Here is a 22,273-nt window from a genome sequence, read left to right as displayed (position 1 = left end):
ATAAAGATATAAGAATGTTATGGGGTAATTTGGTGTGACAGTCAATAAGCAAATGAAAGCAGAAACTAATTTCTCATCTCTCTCCTCCTCCTCTTATTAAAATTAGACAAAAAAGCAATATTACATAATTAATTAACAAGGCCAAATACATTAAAGTACTCAAAAACAAGAAGAAATGGCAGAAATGCTGACATAACTGTGAATGATTACACAGCATTCAATCAGCAGCTGATAAAGCAGTAGATCACAGCTACAATCTTAATCTTTTGCAGCTGTACACTCATTTATAGAAACTTTCAGCAAAAATGAGTTACTATTTGTTCCATAGGTTTTACTTATTCAAATTTAAATTTATTATCCTTCCCAGTAGTCCTTCATAAAGGGAGCAACGTGGCATGTATCTTAACTGATTTAGATTAAGTCAGATTGATTGGTTTAAGGAACCTACGTATTAGTTCATCAACCTCTCCATCCTTACAGCATCAAATTGGTACAATTCTTTTATAAAGAAATGAGATGTTAAAAGAAAATTACCACTAGGATATTAATCTGGTATGGATGAAGTGGAAGGAAGTATGAAACCAGCTACAAGGGCAATGTAACATATCATAAGACAGAGGAAGGAAGCCAATTGGAAACAGCAAGAGGCCATCTGGAGCATGTAATAAAATGGGAGCAGTAAATAAGGTATGTAGCTGATTAACATTGAGCATAATGAGTGAGCTACCATTAGTGTTTTCCTTATTGTTATAAAATGTGCCACTGATAAAGAGACAGCACAATTGCAGGAAGGTGGAGTGGCTTTTTTAAGACTGCACTCATGCATCAAAACCGTGGATTCTCTAGCAAACATTCTACCTGCACACATCCATGAAGCTGCAGAATCTTTTGTGGTGTGTAGCATGTTAGTGCTAGTTACAGCGAACCACTCCTCTGTGAGTCAGGGTCGAATTCTGGTCTCCTTGGCCAATAGCCAAATGATCTGCTCATTCATTTCTTGAGATTCCAACATGGCTAGGGATCCAGGGAAATATGACTGACAGTTTGATGTTTTGGGGCTAACAGAAAATGTCTTGAATGGTCAGCACTAGGGGGTGTCGGCAGGCGTAGCAGCAAATTATGGTTTGTACACAGCTCAGAAAATCACTGTGAATTAGAAAAAACTCACGTGAGCAGGTTTGGATGTATGTACGAGCTGATATAATGACTACTAACTGAGCAGTAAATACACTACATCTGTGTGGTAGACTGTGTTGTTCATTGTCACCTTATATGAGTGACAGCACATCCCATTTGGTCTTTGATACACGATCCATATGCATAAATCAATTCTGAACTCTAATTCATTCACCATCGAACGAAACAGTCATTGTAGAATACACAGATCTAACATACCTTTTGGATGAAGGATAGAGCCAGATGAATTAGTTGGCAAGGGTCAGTCCACCGGGGTGTTTGTGAGAGGTTTCAGAAATGAAATTAAATATTTTGGATAAAAACAAAGATGTCATCTCTAAAGCCCCACCTACACTGAGTAGTAAAAAAATGATGCTGCCATGAAAATTAGGTTGTTGTTGATAGATACATCCTCATGAAATCAACACTGAATTATAGATAGAATTTCCTAGTCCACATGACCAAATAAGTTGTCTGTTCACTATCTGCCCAAATTACTCCCATAAAACAAACAGGTTGATTGTCTACTGTGTGCGCATTCAGTCTCACTTTAAACTTGGGATAACTCTGCTTTCAGCCTCATATACAGTATGATTAAAAAGTGCATAATTATGACATTTTTATTCTAGAGGTAAATTTATAGAATCTGATCACATATGCAGTCATGGGCTTGGTGCAGTGTCATGGCATTGTCTCCAAGAACTGAGGAGATATCATTAATTGTATGGTTCATTGTATGCTTCTGAGGAGTAAGAATCAAAATATAGGTAAATACTCTCTGCTCATCTTTTATGGAGGTGGACAGTGAGAAAGTTACTTTCAGATGCTAAGACTTGGGCAAGGTGCATTACTAGTTGTTCAGCAACAATGGCAATGTCACAGATTGAATGACACCATCCTGATACGTGCAGAGGATACTAGAGGATGACTGGTGACTATAAGTGCAGCACAGTTTGTCCCATGCTTGAGAGGATACGGTATGGGACACAACACTGTTAGAAATCTTTCCAAATATTCCTGCTTGCATTTTTTAACCAAACAGTGGGCCTGGGATTAGAGTCTTTTGAAGGTGATACACATCTCTCTCAATGGATGTCATTTCGGTTGCCAGAGTGCTCTTCTGCAATTTTTAACGGCTGCAGCTATTCCATGGTTGCAACACGGTGCAGGTTACTAGCAGTGTGTGTGGTCGTGCACCCATGTATGCTGCCACCAAAACCACGGACCTCATATTTGGCATCACCAGCAAGATACTGAAACAAGAGTGCTTGCTTCGCTGGTATTGGTATTGAGCCACACATTACAAGGGTGCCCCACCCTTTCTTGTACTGGTTGTGCTCATTGAATATTCTGCTTTCTGATAAGGACTCTTCCACGATTTTGCAGTAACGTACCTTTGCTCCTCACTATACTCAGCCTGGACTGTCCTTTCCGCTATTTCAGTGTTCATGTGCCCATATAATACTGGTGCTAAGTCTCTGCTGTTGTATATCCTGTGCACTTCATTGTTTTTTAGAACAGGGTGTGTTCATATTTTCATGTGTTCTACAAGCAAAACGGATCAAATGTTGGTTCAGTTGGTACAGCAGCAGCAGCAGCACCACCAACTTGAACAGTAACAACAGTTAGACTTGCTCCATCAGATGGTTAGATGGTTACGATTTTGCTGAGTGTCGTGGTCCTTTAGCAACCGACCTCGGCACATTCACCTGCACCCGCAGCTTTTCTCATAGTTCCAAGAGGTGAAGGAAGACTGGAACTCGGTGCATGCAGCATTCCACAGCATTTCAAGTAGTGGACTAGACTTTGCAAAAATAATTTTTCTTGCCTTGAACTGCGCCTGAAACATTTCAGTCGATTCAGAAATTTGCTCCATTAACGGACCCTGTAGCACTGTCATTTTCTCAAATGTGGGAGTCGCTTAGTGTTCATTACCTTAAGCAACTTGTGGCTTCCTGTATGGACTTCCACCAGTGACAATAGAAGCATGGTCAATCCTATGAAGCATAGGTAGCCAACCTACTGGATTTTAAGTTGTAAGTCCAGATTTATTTGTGCTCATTGAAAACAGTCCTTTGGTGACATTCTGATATACTACACAGTCGACTGTTCTGTTTTGATCAGAGAGGCACATAGGGAGATGTTGCATTTAGACATTCCTACATTCGAGAACATCGTGGCTATCAATCAGGGCTTTAAAGTGACACAGTCTGCAAATGAACAAACATAGTGGCAGTGTGTTCAGTTCCACAGCAAAGGCTTTGTTCACTGAAATCCACGTCATATTTACCTTGTTTGGATTGCTCACAATCAGACTGTGGCTTTTCCTGATGCAGATTCCTTGCATCTTGATTGTTTCTGGGCACACGTTCATAGTCATTGCCTGCTCTGACAGGCAAGGTGCATGGCTTACTGTAAACATGGCCATGTGGCATCTCTCTCTTGTGGCCGCCCACACAGCTAGGCTTTCGACGAGATGTGGAGTACTGGATGGTCATACTGTCTCCCCAGTGCACTGCTGGGAGCTTTATATTCCCAATACGATTTATAGTATGCTGCAAATTCAGCAACAACCATCCTGTTCCCAGGTTGATACCAGCACCTCTGCATTTCTCATGAATCTTGAAATGTGCCATCACTTGGGTCACCCTTCTCTTTCCTCTGCCAGTCGTCATTTGGTCAGCTATGGCAATCAGCCAATTCCTGTTCAAGGCCAGTTTACAATCAACATTTAATACTAGCATGTCACAAGGGGGATCACATTTTTGGCCGTCAACAATGTGACATCTGAAAGCATTTATGGACTCGATGGATTCACAGTTTTTTTTTTTTTTTTTTTTTGTTAAAATTTGAGATACTGTGCACCTCATTTCTGACTCCATTCCATTCCAGGCATTGGATGACCTATGCTGCAAGTTTGATCTCTGTGTGTCAGTAGATGATGTCCGACGGATTCAAGGAGGATTTGTGTACACTCCCAGTAAGTCTACCAATAGAGCCAGTTGAGAACTTGGAATACCCCAACCAACTGTATGGAAATTTATGGGACAGCATTTGCTGTATAAGCCCTACCGATTACAACGTAAGCAGGCTCTCGACCCCAATGGCAAAGAGAAGCATCTCGCATTTTGTGGTTATGTACTAGGAAAGTTGGAGGATGACGCATTTCTACAGTGTGTAACTTTTAGCAATGAAGCAATGTTCCACTTTAGTGGAAATGTCAATAGACAGAATGTTCGCATATGGGGTTTGGAAAATCCACATTCATCATTGCAACATGAAAGAGACTCACCGGAGATCAATGTGTTCTTTGCTACATCCCATACAAAGGTCTATGGACCATTTTTCTTTGTGGAAAGAACTGCAATGGGAATCATGTACCTGAACATATTGGAACAATGGCTGTTCCCTCAAGTTATGGAAGATTCCCAGGATGGAACTCCACCCCATTGGCACCATGATGTACGAGGCTTTTTGAATGACTCCCTTTCTCAGCAATGTATTGGTCGCAGGGGTCTTGAGGACCTGGCTCTGCAGTTCTGGCCACAAAGATCTCTTGATCTCGCACCTTGCAACTATTTCTTATGGGGTTATGTGAAGGAAGCCGTTTACATCCTGCCTTTACCAACCACACTGAATGATCTGCAGAACTGGATACCTGCTGTCGTGCACTCGGTAGCTGCAGATATGCTGTTGCATGTGTGGGACGAGTTTGGCTACCACATCAATGTTTGCTGTGCACCCAACAGTGGTACACTGAACATTTATAACATTTCTAATTATTAAATAATTATTACAAACTAATTAATTACAAATTATTACATTTATTAAATTGCTATCAAACATTATGAAGAAAACTGTAAAGCTTTCTCTTTTCAGTGGTATAAAGCTTATTCATTTTGGATTTGTACTTGAATAAATACCGAGTTTTGAAAATGGGTCCATCATTTAGAATAATCCTGTATAATGTAAACAGCAACGGTCCTATCACACTTCCCTGTTTTACTCCGGATAATGCCTTTACATCTGTCAATTTTGATCCGTTAAGAATGATGTGTTGAGTTATATCTGCAAGAAAGTCTTCAGTCCGATCACAAGTCTGCTCTGATACTTCATAAACTCATATTTTTTTCATTAAACAACAATGTGGGACAGCGTCAAATGCTTACTGAAATCAAGGAACATGGCATCAACCTGAGCGCCATTGTCCACCACTTTGTGGGTCTCATGGAGGAACAGAGAAAGCCGAGTTTCACAAGATCCCTGTTTGCAAAATCCATATTGGTTTTTATACAGGAGATGTTCATTTTCCAAAACCATCATAATTCTTGAGAATAAAACATGTTCCATAATCCTACAACAGATTGACGTAAACGATACAGGTCTATAATTGTGTGGATCTGTCTTACGGCCTTTCTTAAAAATGGGAATGACCTGTGCTTTTTTGCAGTCACTAGGCACCTTTCATTGCTCAAGTGATATACGATAAATTATTGCAAGAAGTGGAGCAAGTTCTTTCACATAATCTTTATAGAACCTTATAGGTATCTCATCTGGTCCCAAATCCTTTCCCCTACTAAGTGACTGTAGCTGCTTTTCAGTTCCGTGATTGGTTATTTCAATACCTGTCATTTCGATGTTCGTATGACAACTGAAAGGAGGGACAGTGTTATGATCTTCCACAGTGAAACAACTTTGGAAGACCGAATTCAATATTTCGGCCTTCTCTCTGTTATCTTCCATTTCAGCGCTGATGTGGTCGCTGAGAGAATGAATAGATGATTTTGGCCCACTTACTGATTTTACATATGACCAAATCTCTTATGGTTTTTACTCAGGTCAGTTGACAACGTCTTACTTTCAAAGTCGTTGAACACTTCTCTCATTGCTCTCCTTATGCTCATTTTCACTTCGGCAGCATGAGCACTCCCACCATTTTTTAGAACACTTGTTGGAAGATGTCCCTTGCTGTGCAAGCTGTCTTCATCAGATTTTTGTCATGGGTTACTCATAGCAGGATTATTGCGCTAGCCTTTGGGTTCTGTTCACTAACTTGCAAGTGCAATCTGCAAATATCAAAGATTTTCTTCTGACAGAAATTTAATATTTGGGCCACCTCCTGTTGGAGGACAGGATCAAACCTACGCTGCATGACAAAATAGTGATTGTTTACGAACCTAAACTGCAGAAACTGAATCATTTTATTCCAAACTTCTCCTTAATGTGGCAGATATCAGTCATCCATTGAACAAGTTTGCATAAAAAGGTGTTCCTTTCATTAGGTCTGCAGACTGCTGCAGAGCTTTTGCCACATAATGCTGCTACTAAAGACATCACTGTGCCTCAGTACATCAGGCAAATTTCTCGTTCTCGCAATGCACACTTCCCAATAAGGGTGTTGGTTGGTTCTGGCTCACAGATATACTGACAGCTTTGTACAATCTATCGCGATCACCTCCAAAATGTTGACAGCCACTCAACACAATTATTCTCGAATAGAAAAGGAAGCTTAAGCCACCATAAACACAGCCAGGAACTTCCACGTTTTCATCTATCACAACAAATTCCATCTCATCACTGACCATACACCAATTGTAGCACTCTTAGGACCCCATTCGCGACTTTCCCATAGAACAGTGCAACGACTCCAGTGTTGGACCTTATTTTTGAGTACATATCACGTTGTGATTCATTATAGATTGAAGACTCAGGATGGTAATGGGGACGCATTGTCATGCTTGCCCAGGTGACCCAACCTGGCCTTCAACAAACCTGAGGCTGTCTGTTTTCAGATCAGTGTTTACTTGGAGCATGCTGTGGATAGATTTCTCGTAATGATCCACCATGTAGAGCAGGTCACCTGGCTGTGCTCCGACAGATGGTTGATTTTGTATATAGTGGTTGGCCCCAGCAACTGCCCATCAAGAGTCTGGTCCTTCTCCTCCATTGGTTGGTGGTAGTCAGAACACGTTCCTCCTTAGCACCGACATGGGTGACCCCATGTCGTCATCCTAGTCCTGCAGGCTTGCATCCAAGCTCTCCTACACCGAGGCTACTGGGTATGATTTGCATCCTCATGCTGTACTTCACCTACTGGTCTGGTATTGACTAAGAAGATTGTCTGTGAGCGACAATGTGTCAAGCAGTATGCAGCACTACCAAGAACTTTTACTCCATGGCCTACACTGAGCCAGCCATCGGACTGCATCCACATTAAACATGTGAGGCCCTTAGGTAATTCTATGGAATTTTAGGTGATAAAAACATTGTCCAATTGCCCGTATATACTGCACATGCACCCAACCATCATGGAAGGTACCATGCAGGCCCTCACCCAGATCTTCACAAATGGAGGATTGCCATGGCTGATTGTCTCCAATAATGGCTCACAGTTCAAAATTGGCATTATTTCAATATTTCTGCTTCAGCAGTGATATTATCCACCTCATGTCCACACTGTTTCACTTGCAATCAAATGGGGAGGCAGAACATATGGTATGCATCTTTTAGACACAGTTGAAAATGGGATAGGTGGACTCATCAGTTTCACAGCACCTACCACCAGACCACACTACTGCATGACAGAAGCCTGGCAGACGTCCTCCACGCTTAGCAGCCCGGGACTCGGGCGCATCTGATTTGCCCAGTGCCGTGACCCAAGCTGCACTCGTGCACAATGCAATATGCCACGGATGCCTGTCTCCGCGTATACTTTTGGTTCGTGTCCCGGATGACTGCCAGTGATGATACATGTGATGCACAGTTCGTAAACATATAGCGTTGATGCTGCGGAGGTGTCATTCTCCAGCCTTCAGATACAACTGTACCGTCAGTGCACCTGCAGCAACAGCTGATGGCTTTGGGGAGTCTGTCTGCATGTCACTTCCATCCAGGGGCTGAATGCCACAGAGGCACCACCACTTGAGGAGCTGTTGGGAGCCAATAAAGTTGACGTGTGGTCACTGGGGGCACAGAGGCTGCAGCTGACATTTTACAGTGGTTCCCTAGATGTGTCCTCCAGCAGAAGTACCAAGCGGCCCTTCCCCCGTAGTCGTCGCCCCTGACAGCGCATTTTCAATGCCATCCACATGCAGAGTGAATAGTCATCCCCAGCTTGCCACTCTCCAGGTAACTTTTTGCCATAGGCCCCATTATGTCAGAGACACTGATGGTCCAGCCCTGTCATGACGACTTCTCATTGGCCACCAATGGAGGTGGAGGCCTCCTTGGCCGCACCTGTCCATCAGCAGAAGCCATGCCTGTTTGGCCCCCCACCTCCTTCTGCTGACAACTGCAGCACCGGATCCCCAAAGGGGGGTTGGGATGTGGCGGTACACACATGTAAACGTCCATCGCAGCTGAGAGACGGAAATGAGAGTGCCTGGGTTACTTGCAGCTGGTGCCATCACCAGCTGCAGGGTTTGCCGCATGGCAACAGCCTCACATAGACTGTACAACTCACATGCTCTTGCATCAGTTGTGCTCAGTGAAGGTTCAATTTGCTGACTCCGACAGCTCCAAGATTTTGTTATAACAAACTGCTTTTCTCTATTTAAATGTTTTCATGTATGTGTAATTTTGGTGTTAAGTCACTGCTGTTGTACGTTCCGTTTACTTGGTTGTTGTAATAAAGCTGAAGATTCTAAAGTGGGATCCTGGGGAATTGATTCTGCTACATTTAATATTGCAGTAGTGGTATGTTGGAGGATAATGTCACTCCAGCATTTGGAGTGGAGCTCAGGATTTGAAGAAACAGTGAAACTATCCAAACTGGTTGGTGTTCTATTGTGTACTGATGTGACAAGGAATCAATGTTTGAAAAATGGTCACTGTCACTTAAAATCATGCACTTCCTAGTAAATGAACAGGACAAAGCTGGAGGAACACACTGATAGATCGATAGCCAAGAAGGTGTTATATGCTGAGCTAAAATGAGTGAGAGGCCCAGAGTAAACACAATGATTAAAACTGAAAAATACCTGCTCCTGCATATCTCCTCACTCAGAAATTTTAGAGCTGCTCCACAAGGATTGTGGTCATTAAAATCACCTGAGAGAACTACAGGTGGAGGTAGTTGCAAGATCAAATCAGCAAACAGTTGGTCTGTGACCACCCCACCTGGAGATGATAAGCCTTACAGGGAATAAGATCAGTGTTTATACTGCTGCCATTTCCAGTGAAAACTAGATGGAATCTTTGACTCTGTTCAGCAAAATTGGCCTCACAGACCAATGTGCAAGCCCCACTCCCAGAGTCAGCTCAATTCTTGTAATATGCTTTTTAATGTGCGAGAATAATTTCTTGGAACTGGGTGTCCTAAAGGGCTATACCAAATCCTAGGCAAAGTCTGTTATGTAAGTTCAGTGTGGAGCCAGAAGTAGCCATTGTAGCTGGTACCACCTGTTGTGGGGGCTGTCGTGAGTCTGCATTATTTCTGTAAGTGATGTGGGGGGATGATAGGCCATCAAGATTACTGGATCCATCTTTCTATTTGATTTCTCTTTTTCTCCTTTCTGTTACCTTCTTTTGGTATTTTTCTTACAGTTGAGAAATGTTCAGGCACATTTCAATGATGATAAATGGAAGATCCTGTGAGCTGTTCCCCTGTTGCTGTTGAGGTGTGGAGTGATGATTGTTTATCAAGTGTGTTTGGGGGGCAGGAGATAGCTGTCCCCCCAACAAGGATTTGCTAAGGAAGATACCGTTCTGTTTGGTGAGGGGAGGCTGAGGACCTAGAGGTAGATGTAGATAGGATAATAGCAGGGAGAAGAACCATTTTTAACTGAATATGTTTACTTTGGAAGCTATATGGGCCTAGTGTTGACGGAGGACAGTAACACATTTTTCTGCTGTACCTTGGACATTACTTGTGTGAAGTATGTCATTTGTATAAGTTGTAAGCATTCTTATTTCTTCTGAACCTCAAAGTACGTTAATTGGTCAAAAGGTTCACATTCTTTTATCCTGCATCATACAGGGTGATTAAAAAAGAATACCACAACTTTAGGAATTTAAAACTTTGCAACGACAAAAGGCAGAGCTAAGCACTATCTGTCGGCGAATTAAGGGAGCTATAAAGTTTCATTTAGTTGTACATTTGTTCGCTTGAGGCGCTGTTGACTAGGTGTCAGCGTCAGTTGATACTAAGATGGCGACCGTTATTGAGTACGGCAAAAGTGAATCGACGACAGTTGTTCAGCATGCATTTCAAACGAAGTATGGTGTTAAACCTCCTGATAGGTGGTGTATTAAATGTTGGTATAATCAGTTTACAGAGAATGGGTGTTTGTGCAAAGGGAAAAGTTCTGGACGGCCGAGAACGAGTGATGAACATGTAGCACGCATCCAGCAAGCATTTGTTCACAGCCCAGGAAAATCGACTCGCGGAGCTAGCAGAGAGCTGCAAATTCCACAATCAACTGTATGGAGAGTCCTACGAAATAGGTTAGTTATGAAACCTTATCGTCTGAATTTACTTCAAGCACTGTCTGCAGATGATAAGATTAAAAGAATCGATTTCTGTGATTTTATCCTTGCTCAAATGGAAACAGACGAATCTGTCGTTTCAAGGATTGTGTTTAGTGATGAAGCAACTTTCCACACTAACGGGAAAGTCAACCGTCACAATGTCTGTATATGGGGCACTGAGAATACGCGGGAAACAACTCAGTATGAACGTGACTCGCCTAAGGTGAACGTTTTCTGTGCCATTTCAGCCAATAAAGTTTTTGGTCCCTTTTTCTTCGAAGGTGCTACTGTAACTGGACTACAGTATCTGGAGATGTTAGAGAATTGGCTGTTCACTCAGCTCGAACAAGAAGCACAACAATTCATATTTCAGCAGGATGGAGCGCCACCACATTGGCACTTATCTGTCCGTAACTACCTGAACGTCAACTACCCGAGGCGATTGATCGGCCACCAGGCAGCCCGTGACAGAACACTTCATCACTGGCCTCCAAGAAGCCCTGATCTTACCCCCTGCGATTTTTCCTTATGGGGGTATGTTAAGGATATGGTGTTTCGGCCACCTCTCCCAGCCACCATTGATGATTTGAAACAAGAAATAACAGCAGCTATCCAAACTGTTACGCCTGATATGCTACAGAGAGTGTGGAACGAGTTGGAGTATCGGGTTGATATTGCTAGAGTGTCTGGAGGGGGCCATATTGAACATCTCTGAACTTGTTTTTGAGTGAAAAAAACCTTTTTAAATACCCTTTGTAATGATGTATAACAGAAGGTTATATTATGTTTCTTTCATTAAATACACATTTTTAAAGTTGTGGTATTTTTGAATCACCCTGTATTTCGAAGACACGGCAAGTTGGTGCATGCAGAGAATGCTCTTCCTCACAGCTAACACAAATCTGCACTTTGCCACATGGAATGTTCTTGTGAAATGGTTTACCACTGTCTCCACAGATTGGGTCATTTGTACAGAGTGACAATTTGTGTTCAACCGTATGCATTTAAAACATCACATACAGGATGGTGTACGTGGTTTGGCATCCATCAAAAGGCCAGTATCTCCCCACTTTCTCTTGGAGTGAGTCACCCTCTGAAACCCAGAATGAATGCTCCACAGTCTGTCCCATTATCATTTGGACATCATCAGACACAAGGGACAAACTGGACTCCGAGTCTTTCTAAGTTAGCCTGTAATTCATCATATGTTTGTGGCATAATGTCTTGATGAATAGTTAACCATTCCACCATACTGAGACTCTTGGGGTGTGCGAGTGTGACTGTAATATCACCACATTTATTACGTGACAACAGGGCCTGTGATCGGTTTTTTGTACAAAGTAGTATTTGTCACCTGGTCGGTAACAGATAAGGTATTGGATAGCATATTTTTCTCCTTGCTTCTTAAATCAGTTTTCCTCTCACAGTATTGCAAAGGGATGAAAAAATGTTGGGATTGATAAGCTTGTGGTAGTTTATTGTAAAAAATGGCAGTAGTTGTTACATGTGTGACATATTCAATGGAAAATTACACACTTAACAGACCTTTATGATGTCAAACTCCAGTATAAATTTCAACTTTGAGATTCAATGAGAAGGTATGAAAATAAATTACCAATACGAGTCAAAATACATTTCATAATATCTACAATATTTGGACTAATAAAGTATATCAATTATATAATTTAAACACACAAAAAACAAATTAAAGTAACAAATGATTATTCACTGAAACAATCCTCTGCAGGAAGTTTTAGCAGGCTAGCAGACAGCATCTACAAGTCTGTGTGTTGTCTTTCCCCTTACACCAACATCTGTTCACTCAGACTCAGTTAACAATGAGCTCTAGAAGAGTGCAGTTTAACAATGGAGTCTGGGTGTTCTATTAATGTTATTTTAACAAAGCTAGCCATAAAAGTGTATATGGAATGTTTCCTGAAGACATCACTTTAATTGAAGATTGCCGTGAAGAAGAAGCAGGAAAGGGTTGTTTTCCTTACGAGTTGGCTAAGAGATTAACTCAACTTGCAAGTACCATGAAAATAAATACGGGTCGACAGAAGCGTCCAATCCCACCCGTCGGCTTTGACCCGCGACGTAAGGGTGTTGTGGTGTGTGACATCATGACGGCGCGGGGTTTGGTTTGTGAGTGTGGCGTGTTTGTAGATGTCATCGTGTTGTGGTTTGTTGTGCCCTCTGGTGGTATGTTCAGAGCTTTTGTTTGTGTGGTGTAATGGGCTCAGTTTGGTCTTGCTCATTATACAGAATTGTTCGAGTGTTGGCTGTGTTTGTAGTGGAATTCGTTTCAGTGAGTTAACTATGTAGTGGTTTTGTGTGGAGGTTAATTTAATGTTGTTTGTTGTAGATCGTGTAGTAATTTGAGTAAATTAATCGGTTGTTGTTTTTGTTCAGGAATGAATATGAAGGATAAAATTAATAGTGCACGTCTGCGAGAAATGATGAGAAATACCGCATTGAAGGTGATAAAGCTTTACAGCTGTTTAGGAAGTGTTCGATCCCAATTTATGGGATCGGGAGCTGCTGTTGAGCTATACGGTCAGGTGAAGTGTCCGATTCCAGATGATGACGTGTTTAGTGGAATTTGGCGAGTTTTGTGTTGTCAGTTTTTTTCGTCATTTTACGTGGTTTTGTATGGAGGTGGGTGTCTAAATTTGTTTATATTTAGTTTGTCCCCACCCAAAAACCACCAATTTCCCGCGCTTGTCCCGTTAGTGTAATTAGGCGTTTTGTGGAACATATGTGTGTTTGTTTTTTGATGTGTTTTCGTGCTTATAATGTGTGCGTAACGACTTTATATGTGCCGTATTGGAATTGTGGTTTATGGTTGTTTCTGCCATATTTGTGACGTCATGGGTCAAAGCAGATGCTTCTGTATTTCCATAAATACTTACAGAAATTACATCAAATTTTTGGCCAGTCTTGCTTAAGGATTCTTTTAAGAAACACAAGAAGCTTGTAAGAAAAGGTCTGAGTGAAATAACATTTGATCATTATTCTAAAAATAAATGCCGTTTTGTCAATATAATACCAGAAAAGTCATTGCGCCCAACATATTTTTCCAAGATATATTCAGGTAGTGAAGGGAGACGAAAATTTAATAGTCATGGGTGACTGGAATTCGTCAGCAGGAAAAGGGAGAGAAGGAAACATAGTAGGTGATTATGGATTGGGGCTAAGAAATGAAAGAGGAAGCCGTCTGGCAGAATTTTGCACAGAGCATAACTTAATCATAGCTAACACTTGGTTCAAGAATCATAAAAGAAGGTTGTATACATGGAAGAATCCTGGAGATACTAAAAGATATCAAATAGATTATACAGGGTGTTTCAAAAATGACCGGTGTATTTGAAACGGCAATACAAACTAAACAAGCAGCGATAGAAATACACCGTTTGTTGCAATATGCTTGGGACAACAGTACATTTTCAGGCAGACAAACTTTCGAAATTACAGTAGTGACAATTGTCAACAACAGATGGCGCTGCGGTCTGGGAAACTCTATAGTACGATATTTTCCACATATCAACCATGCGTAGCAATAATATGGCGTAGTCTCTGAATGAAATTACCCGAAACCTTTGACAACGTGTCTGGCGGAATGGCTTCACATGCTGATGAGATGTACTGCTTCAGCTGTTCAATTGTTTCTGGATTCCGGCAGCTGCAACAGGCAAACGGAAACCTGAGGCCGCTGTTGGATCACCTGCTGCACTAGCTGTGCATTGCCCTCTGTGGTTGCCGTACGCGGTCGCCCTACCTATCCAGCACTTCCATCCATCACGTTCCCAGTCCGTTGAAATTTTTCAAACAGATCCTTTATTGTATCGCTTTTCGGTCCTTTGGTTACATTAAACCTCCGTTGAAAACTTCGTCTTGTTGCAACAACACTGTGTTCTAGGCGGTGGAATTCCAACACCAGAAAAATCCTCTGATCTAAGGAATAACCCATGTTGTCCACAGCACACTTGCACGTTGTGAACAGCACACGCTTACAGCAGAAAGACGACGTACAAAATGGCGCATCCACAGACTGCGTTGTCTTCTATATCTTTCACATCACTTGCAGCGCCATCTGTTGTTGAAAATTGTAACTACTGTAATTTCGAAAGTTTGTCCGCCTGAAAATGTACTGTTGTCTCAAGCATATTGCAACAAACGGTGTTTTTCTATCGCTGCTCGTTTAGTTTTTATTGCCGTTTCAAATATACCGGTCGTTTTTGAAACACCTTGTATAATGGTAAGACAGAGATTTAGAAATCAGGTTTTAAATTGTAAGACATTTCCAGGAGCATATGTGGACTCTGACCACAATCTCTTGGTTATGACCTGTAGATTAAAACTGAAGAAACTGCAAAAAAGGTGGGAATTTAAGGACATGGGATCTGGATAAGCTGAAAGAACCAGAGGTTACACAGAGTTTCAAGGAGAGCATAAGGGAACAATTGACAGGAATGGGGGAAAGAAACACAGTAGAAGAAGAATGGGTAGCTCTGAGGACTGAAATAGTGAAGGCAGCAGAGGATAAAGTAGGTAAAAAGACGAGGGCTGCTAGAAATCCTTGGGTAACAGAAGAAATATTGAATTTAATTGATGAAAGGAGAAAATATAAAAATGCAGTAAATGAAGCAGGCAAAAAGGAATACAAACATCTCAAAAATAAGAGTGTCAGGAAGTGCAAAATGGCTAAGCAGGGATGGCTAGAGGACAAATGTAAGGATGTAGAAGCTTATCTCACTAGGGGTAAGATAGATACTGCCTACAGGAAAATTAAAGAGATCTTTGGAGAGAAGAGAACCACGTGTATGAATATCAAGAGCTCAGATGGAAACCCAGTTCTAAGCAAAGAAGGGGAGGCAGAAAGGTGGAAGGAGTATATAGAAGGTTTATACAAGGGCGATGTACTTGTGGACAATATTATGGAAATGGAAGAGAATATAGATGAAGACGAAATGGGAGATAAGATACTGCGTGAAGAGTTGTACACAGCACTGAAAGACCTGAGTCGAAACAAGGCCCCCGGAGTAGACAACATTCCATTAGAACTACTGACGGCCTTGGGAGAGCCAGTCATAACAAAACTCTACCAGCTGGTGAGCAAGATGTACGAGACAGGCAAAATACCCTCAGACTTCAAGAAGAATATAATAATTCCAATCCCAAAGAAAGCAGGTGCTGACAGATGTGAAAATTACCGAACTATCAGTTTAATAAGTCATAACTGCAAAATATTAATGCGAATTCTTTACAGACGAATGGAAAAACTGGTAGATGCAGACCTCGGGGAGGATCAGTTTGGATTCCGTAGAAATGTTGGAACACGTGAGGCAATACTGGCCTTACGACTTATTTTAGAAAAAAGATGAAGAAAAGGCAAACTTACGTTTCTAGCATTTGTAGACTTAGAGAAAGCTTTTGACAATATTGACTGGAATACTCTCTTTCAAATTCTGAAGGTGGCAGGGGTAAAGTACAGGGAGCGAAAGGCTATTTACAATTTGTACAGAAACCAGATGGCAGTCATAAGAGTCGAGGGATATGAAAGGGAAGCAGTGGTTGGGAAAGGAGTGAGACAGGGTTGTAGCCTCTCCCCGATGTTATTCAATCTGTATATTGAGCAAGCAGTAAAGGAAACAAAAGAAAAATTTGGAGTAGGTATTACAATTCATGGAGAAGAAGTAAAAACTTTGAGGTTCGCCAATGACATTGTAATTCTGTCAGAGATGTCAAAGGACTTGGAAGAGCAGTTGAACAGAATGGACAGTGTCTTGAAAGGAGGATATAAGATGAACATCAACAAAAGCAAAACAAGGATAACGGAATGTAGTCGAATTAATCGGGTGATGCTGAGGGAATTAGATTAGGAAATGAGACACTTTAAGTAGTAAAGGAGTTTTGCTATTTAGGAAGTAAAATAACTGATGATGGTCGAAGTAGAGAGGATATAAAATGTAGAATGGCAATGGCAAGGAAAGCGTTTCTGAAGAAGAGAAATTTGTTAACACCGAATATAGATTTATGTATCAGGAAGTCGTTTCTGAAAGTATTTTTTTGGAATGTAGCCATTTATAGAAGTGAAACATGGACGATAAATAGTTTGGACAAGAAGAGAATAGAAGCTTTCGAAATGTGGTGCTACAGAAGAATGCTGGAGATTAGATGGGTAGATCACATAACTAATGAGGAAGTATTGAATAGGATTGGGGAGAAGAGAAGTCTGTGGCACAACTTGACCAGAAGAAGGGATCGGTTGGTAGGACATGTTCTGAGGCATCAAGGGATCACCAATTTAGTATTGGAGGGCAGCGTGGAGGGTAAAAATCGTAAAGGGAGACCAAGAGATGAATACACTAAGCAGATTCAGAAGGATGTAGGTTGCAGTAGGTACTGGGAGATGAAGATGCTTGCACAGGATAGAGTAGCATGGATGCATCAAACCAGTCTCAGGACTGAAGACAACAACAACAACATTTGTCATTAACAAAGAATGGGTTAGTGATAGTTCAGATAATTTTGTGACTCATCAGAAACTACAAAAAAGTGTATTTTGGTTGTGAAATTCTAGGTGTTTGCCAACTAGTAAAATCAGGAAACTAAGTCAAGAAAAAGACCTATTGCAATGAATTCAAAAATTGAGATAATTGCAACTATTGTCAAAAAGAATTTGGAAGTTTCATTTCAAAAGAAAAGTTGCACTAAACCAGATGGAAGTTCTAAAAATTCTCTGAACAAATATGATGATTTTATAGAAAGACTAAAAGCTAAATGTCATATTTCAAACAAATAGGATAAAGTTAAGATAATTCTTGAAGCCAATCAAAAGTTAGTGAATAATTTAATGTGTCAGAACATTATGTTAAATTAATAAGGCAGTTAGTATAAGAGCAGAGTTTTTTACCTGCAGTACAAAAGAAAAATGCATCTAATTTTATACACGGAAAACATGACTGTAAAGGTTATTAGATTTTATGAAGATGATTATAACAGCCAATTGAGGTGTGGCAAAAAAGATTATGCTTCTATGAAAGAAAATGGTACTATGATTCAGAGACGAAAAAATGTTAATATTGTGTAATTTAAATAAACTATTCACTGAATTCAAAAAAGAAAATTCTGACATTAATTGGAAGGTTGGAATATTGCGAATTGAGACTGAAATGGTGTATTGGTGGAGGGGCATCTGGCAACCATAATGTTTATGTTTGTTTGTATCACCAGAATGTAAAGGTGATGACAGGCGGGGCCAACCTTACAACCGACTATAAAGACCTTCTGGAAGTTCTGGTTTGCAGCATTGACAGCTACAATTGTATGATCACGGGAAAATGTCTAGACTATCCAGGTAAACAAGCTTCACGTGACATGTTTTAAGAGTCAGAAGAAGATGATTTGATGCCTGACAATACAGAATACAAACAATGGGTGACAAGACAGACTGGAAATGGCGACAAGTACAAAGCCACGAGAAGTGTTTTCAGAAGTGTTGGTAGATAAATTTGAAAACTTTTTTTACCAAAAGGCTCTGAAAAGCTTTTTGCCAGAGCTCAAGATAAATTTCTAAAAGACAAAAATCAAACCTTGGCAGCTGGTGACTGCTTAGTTCTTGCCATCTTTTCTGAACAGTATTCCTTTGTTGTTGAAGATGAAGTACAAGGTCACCACAGAGTAAACAAACATGCCATAGTTCATCCATTTGTGTTCTATTATAAGGATCAAGATAAACTAAAGAATAAGACTTTTTGTGTCATGGGTGATTACTTTGAACACAATGCTATGGCAGTGCATGCTTTTCAAATACAACTAACATACTACATTAAACAGCACCACCCTTCAATAAACAAGTGGATCTACTTCTCTTATGGTGCTGCAAGTGAATATAAAAGCAAAAAGAAAAAAATATTAACTTCTCCTTTCACAAATAAGACTGTAGACTTGATGTAGGATGGCACTCTTTTGCAACGGGCCATTGTAAGGATGTGAGTGATGGCATCAGGAGTACAACAAAGCGAGTTGTCAAAAAGCTAGTCTGCAGCCAACCTATGAGAACCAGAAATGTTTAAATTCTGTAAAGAACACAGAAAATGGATTTCCAATGTTATTGTAAAATGTGACGATTATACAAGAACTCTCCGCCGATGTCTTAGAGGAATGATTCAACACTTGTCAGAAGATTAAAGGCACACAATCTTTTCTTGTTTTATACCTCATTCACACAACTTGCTCAGCTAAGTTCACATCAACATCCCTCAATAGAAAAGTTTGTCAATGTGGAAAATTTGTACCTATAACACTTCAAAATAAGAACTTAAGGCTTGCATCTGTGGTGGATAGCCAAAGTTGATAATATTGATTGTAAAAAGTGAGATGTGCATGTTACATTTTACAACCCATCAAGACCAAGGGCCTCTTTTAAAAAAGTTGATAACAATTAAGTATGGATGTCTGTTAAAAATGTAATGATGAAGCTGTCTCCCCGGAAATTCACAGCTGAGAGTGGTCAAACTATTAGCCTAACACCCAAACTGAGTAACGAAATTTCTCTGTTGTTCGATGAACAATGCAATTAGTTGGCTCATTCAAACAAAAAATATAATGCAGATATATTTAAATTATGTAACTGATACAGTTTACCCATTAGTCCAGATATTAAGAAACATATTTTTGACTTATACTGGTAAATTTTTTTCGTAATTTCCCATTGAACCTCAAGTTGAAATGTATAATGAAGTTTGATATCATAAAGGTCTATTAAATGTGTAATTATCAGATTTTTATCTAGTCTCCTAGAAAAGATAATGCAGGCAAAAAAAATAAAATCCATTTTTAATAATAGTTTATTATTTTAAGTGTAAGCGTCTCATCATTGATACACTGTGGAAAGTAACTATACTTTGGAGTGTAATAGCACAAAAAATATTAAGACTGAGAAATTAGAACTTTGAAAAAATAGTGTTCAAAAATTGAGTTTTTTTAAATTTACAAACAATAACTTTGAGCCATTAAAACTATATTAATGTATACATTCAGCTAGGTGGTCATGGTTTTAATTTATAGTTCAGTATGTGCTGAACTAAATGCTACTTATCTGAAAGCTGTGGGGTAACCCATTACTGAATAATTTAAAAACCACACATGCTTGTAAATGTGAAAGAATGCTTGCAGGTAGAAACAAAAATAGCCACTGTTTGTAAATATTAAAAAAAAATAATGCATTATTGTGTCCACTGAACATGAGAGAATTCAACCACTGAATATCAGTTTTTTCCTGAGATGGTCAAGCAGTCCATTTAGTATGGACTGACCCAATTCACAAAGCTGTTTAAGGGCTTATATTAACTGGGGTGATCACACATGGTCAATCAAATGTAAAGTTAATTGTAGACTTTGGTTAATCTACTAATCTGTACTGCACATCAAGAAAACATTATTTAGTACATAACAAACAGTTCCATACACAATCATGGGACAAACACCAGTTTGGACTACTTTTTCCAAGGATGACAAAACAAAATAAATTGTAAACCACATTTTCTATCACAGCCAATTTTCCTACAGAAATATAAAAGATAACTAAAGTAAAGTTATTTAAAAAGGCAGTCAAAGTGTACCTCTTAAATGTTGCATATCATGCTAATTGAGATTATTTAGACATACAGAGTAGGGGTTAATAATAATAAAGGAAGGTGATTGCTAGTGCATAATATGCATGACTGCATTTTTTTCTGAGTTCAGCATCACACTCACCATGAGGGGATGCTAACTCAGTTTTCAGGTAGACAGAAGGGAAGACATGGAAACGTAATAGAGGGACAGCGGCACAGTTGAGGCCCTAAAGTCAACTGCAAGTGTGTGAGATTGTGAGGAGTGAACCAACTAAATGTACAGTGCATAATCATTTTGTATGTTATTAAGTCAAGCTAAATTGTTCAGAGTATGTAAATATAAAAAAGCTCTACATTAGGTAGAAATAACTAAGGTAGTGTGACTCACAGAAAAGTGTCACAGAAATACTTAAACTGGCAGCTTCCTTAGGAATTGTTTAGACATGATGAAGTTAATTAAAGCACACTGGCATTCTTCCTGTGCCCCACATGTGAATGGAGCAGGAAAAAGCCCTAATACATTCTTCCACTCACTTCACAGTGGATGCAAATGTAAACATGGAATTACATTGTCACAGTTCTTTTTCAACCCCCATCCTGATGGAGTTAATGGAAACAGGAACAACGATGGATATAGTCTTTGGTATACTAATACATGTTGATCCACAAATGAAAAAATTCTTTCAAGTATGAAACCAGCATAAATGGGGTGAAACAACAGGAGACTGAGGTTTTGAGTTGAACCTAATAGCACATGCCTTATAATTAAACAGGAGGCAAAATAATTCGACATACACCTCATTCTTTGAATTCCATAAGAAGTCAAACAGTAAGAAGCTCTTAAAAAAATGGCATGTTTTATGGAACATTGTTTTTAAATGAAACATATTTCATTAGAATGCCTACCAAAATAACAATCACTAATGGGGAAACAATGATTATTTATCTATTTGTCACTATAAACTGACTCCTAGCTTGCTAAAACTAAAGCTTCTTCCGCCTGACATAAAGAACTGATGACTTCGCTATGTAATGCGACTCCAAAACAGTATTAAAAATGAGAGATGAAAGAATTTACACAACGGTGGACTTTTCTGAAATATTACCTGCACATCCAATCTGACTTCACAAACTGTGCCTGTTCCATTGTACAAATCCACAGTCAGCTGATCCAAGGTCAGTTTTTCTTCTAAGAATTGTCCGAGATATCTTTGCAACAAATACCTACAAGCTCGCTTTTTAATGCTTTCGGACCAAGATTCATACCACGGCATGACTAGCTAAAAAGGTATGCACAACATTAAAAATTGATACTCATCTATGAGCCTGTCTGCTCTACTCTGACGTATAAACAGCTCAATGTTTTCCTTTATGACGTCATTTGTTTTGAACAAAGAGGAATCACATGGCCTAACCAAAGGGAAGCCTGGCTTGACACTAGAGTAAAATCTTTGAACAAAGAAGCCCGACCGGAAGAAAGAGTAAATTCTCTAAGAAAATATTAACTTTCTATATACCATCTGGTAAAAAGTCACCGTTAATGGTAACTAAAAATAACGAAAGTGAAATAATGGTTTCAAGTTCTGAGACAAAGCGAAAAATTAAAGCACACTTCTCGATTTAGCTCTGCAGTTACGTTGCCTGAATGAACATTATTCTAATGGGTTTAGTAGATCAGCAGCGAAAAGTTGTTTCAACTTTTTGAATCTGCGCAAAAAGGAAACAATGGACCTAGTCACTCTAACGAGTAAATAAAATTCGGAAACTACAACCGGCGTTCGACACTTGGCTGGAGTTCGGGTCATGCGAGATGCTTTGAATTATTTATTCTAACCTCTTTGAGTTTGCATGACGTCTGTCACTCTCTGATTGATGAAACATTGGAATTTATGCAAGCTTTATTAATGATTCGATCGCAGATACATATTTGTGGCAAGCAAGAATGACATTGCTGCTCAATTCACTCAGTGCAATTTAAGCTGTACTCTTAAGTTCCTGTGACAAGCAAG

At 39.9% G+C, this 22,273-nt stretch overlaps 1 protein-coding gene across 2 annotated transcripts in view; it reads right to left on the bottom strand.

Annotated features, from left to right (window-relative positions):
- Positions 1–21,708, bottom strand: part of LOC126266719 (autophagy-related protein 2 homolog A) — a 492,161-nt gene extending 470,453 nt beyond the window's left edge. Inside the window, exon 1 of one of the 2 annotated variants that reach the window (XM_049971191.1) lies at positions 21,371–21,708. In XM_049971191.1, coding sequence (XP_049827148.1) covers positions 21,371–21,538 — 168 coding nt within the window. In that variant the 5' untranslated portion in view covers positions 21,539–21,708. The remainder of the gene's footprint in view (positions 1–21,370) is intronic. The other variant, XM_049971193.1, reaches the window with a different exon arrangement.
- Positions 21,709–22,273: the final 565 nt, after the last annotated feature.

This window comes from Schistocerca gregaria, chromosome 4 (genome assembly GCF_023897955.1).
Source record: "Schistocerca gregaria isolate iqSchGreg1 chromosome 4, iqSchGreg1.2, whole genome shotgun sequence".
In the NCBI taxonomy this organism is placed as follows: domain Eukaryota; kingdom Metazoa; phylum Arthropoda; class Insecta; order Orthoptera; family Acrididae; genus Schistocerca; species Schistocerca gregaria.
The sequence above is the reverse complement of the archived record's forward strand: the minus strand, read 5'-3'. Positions and strand labels throughout refer to the sequence as shown.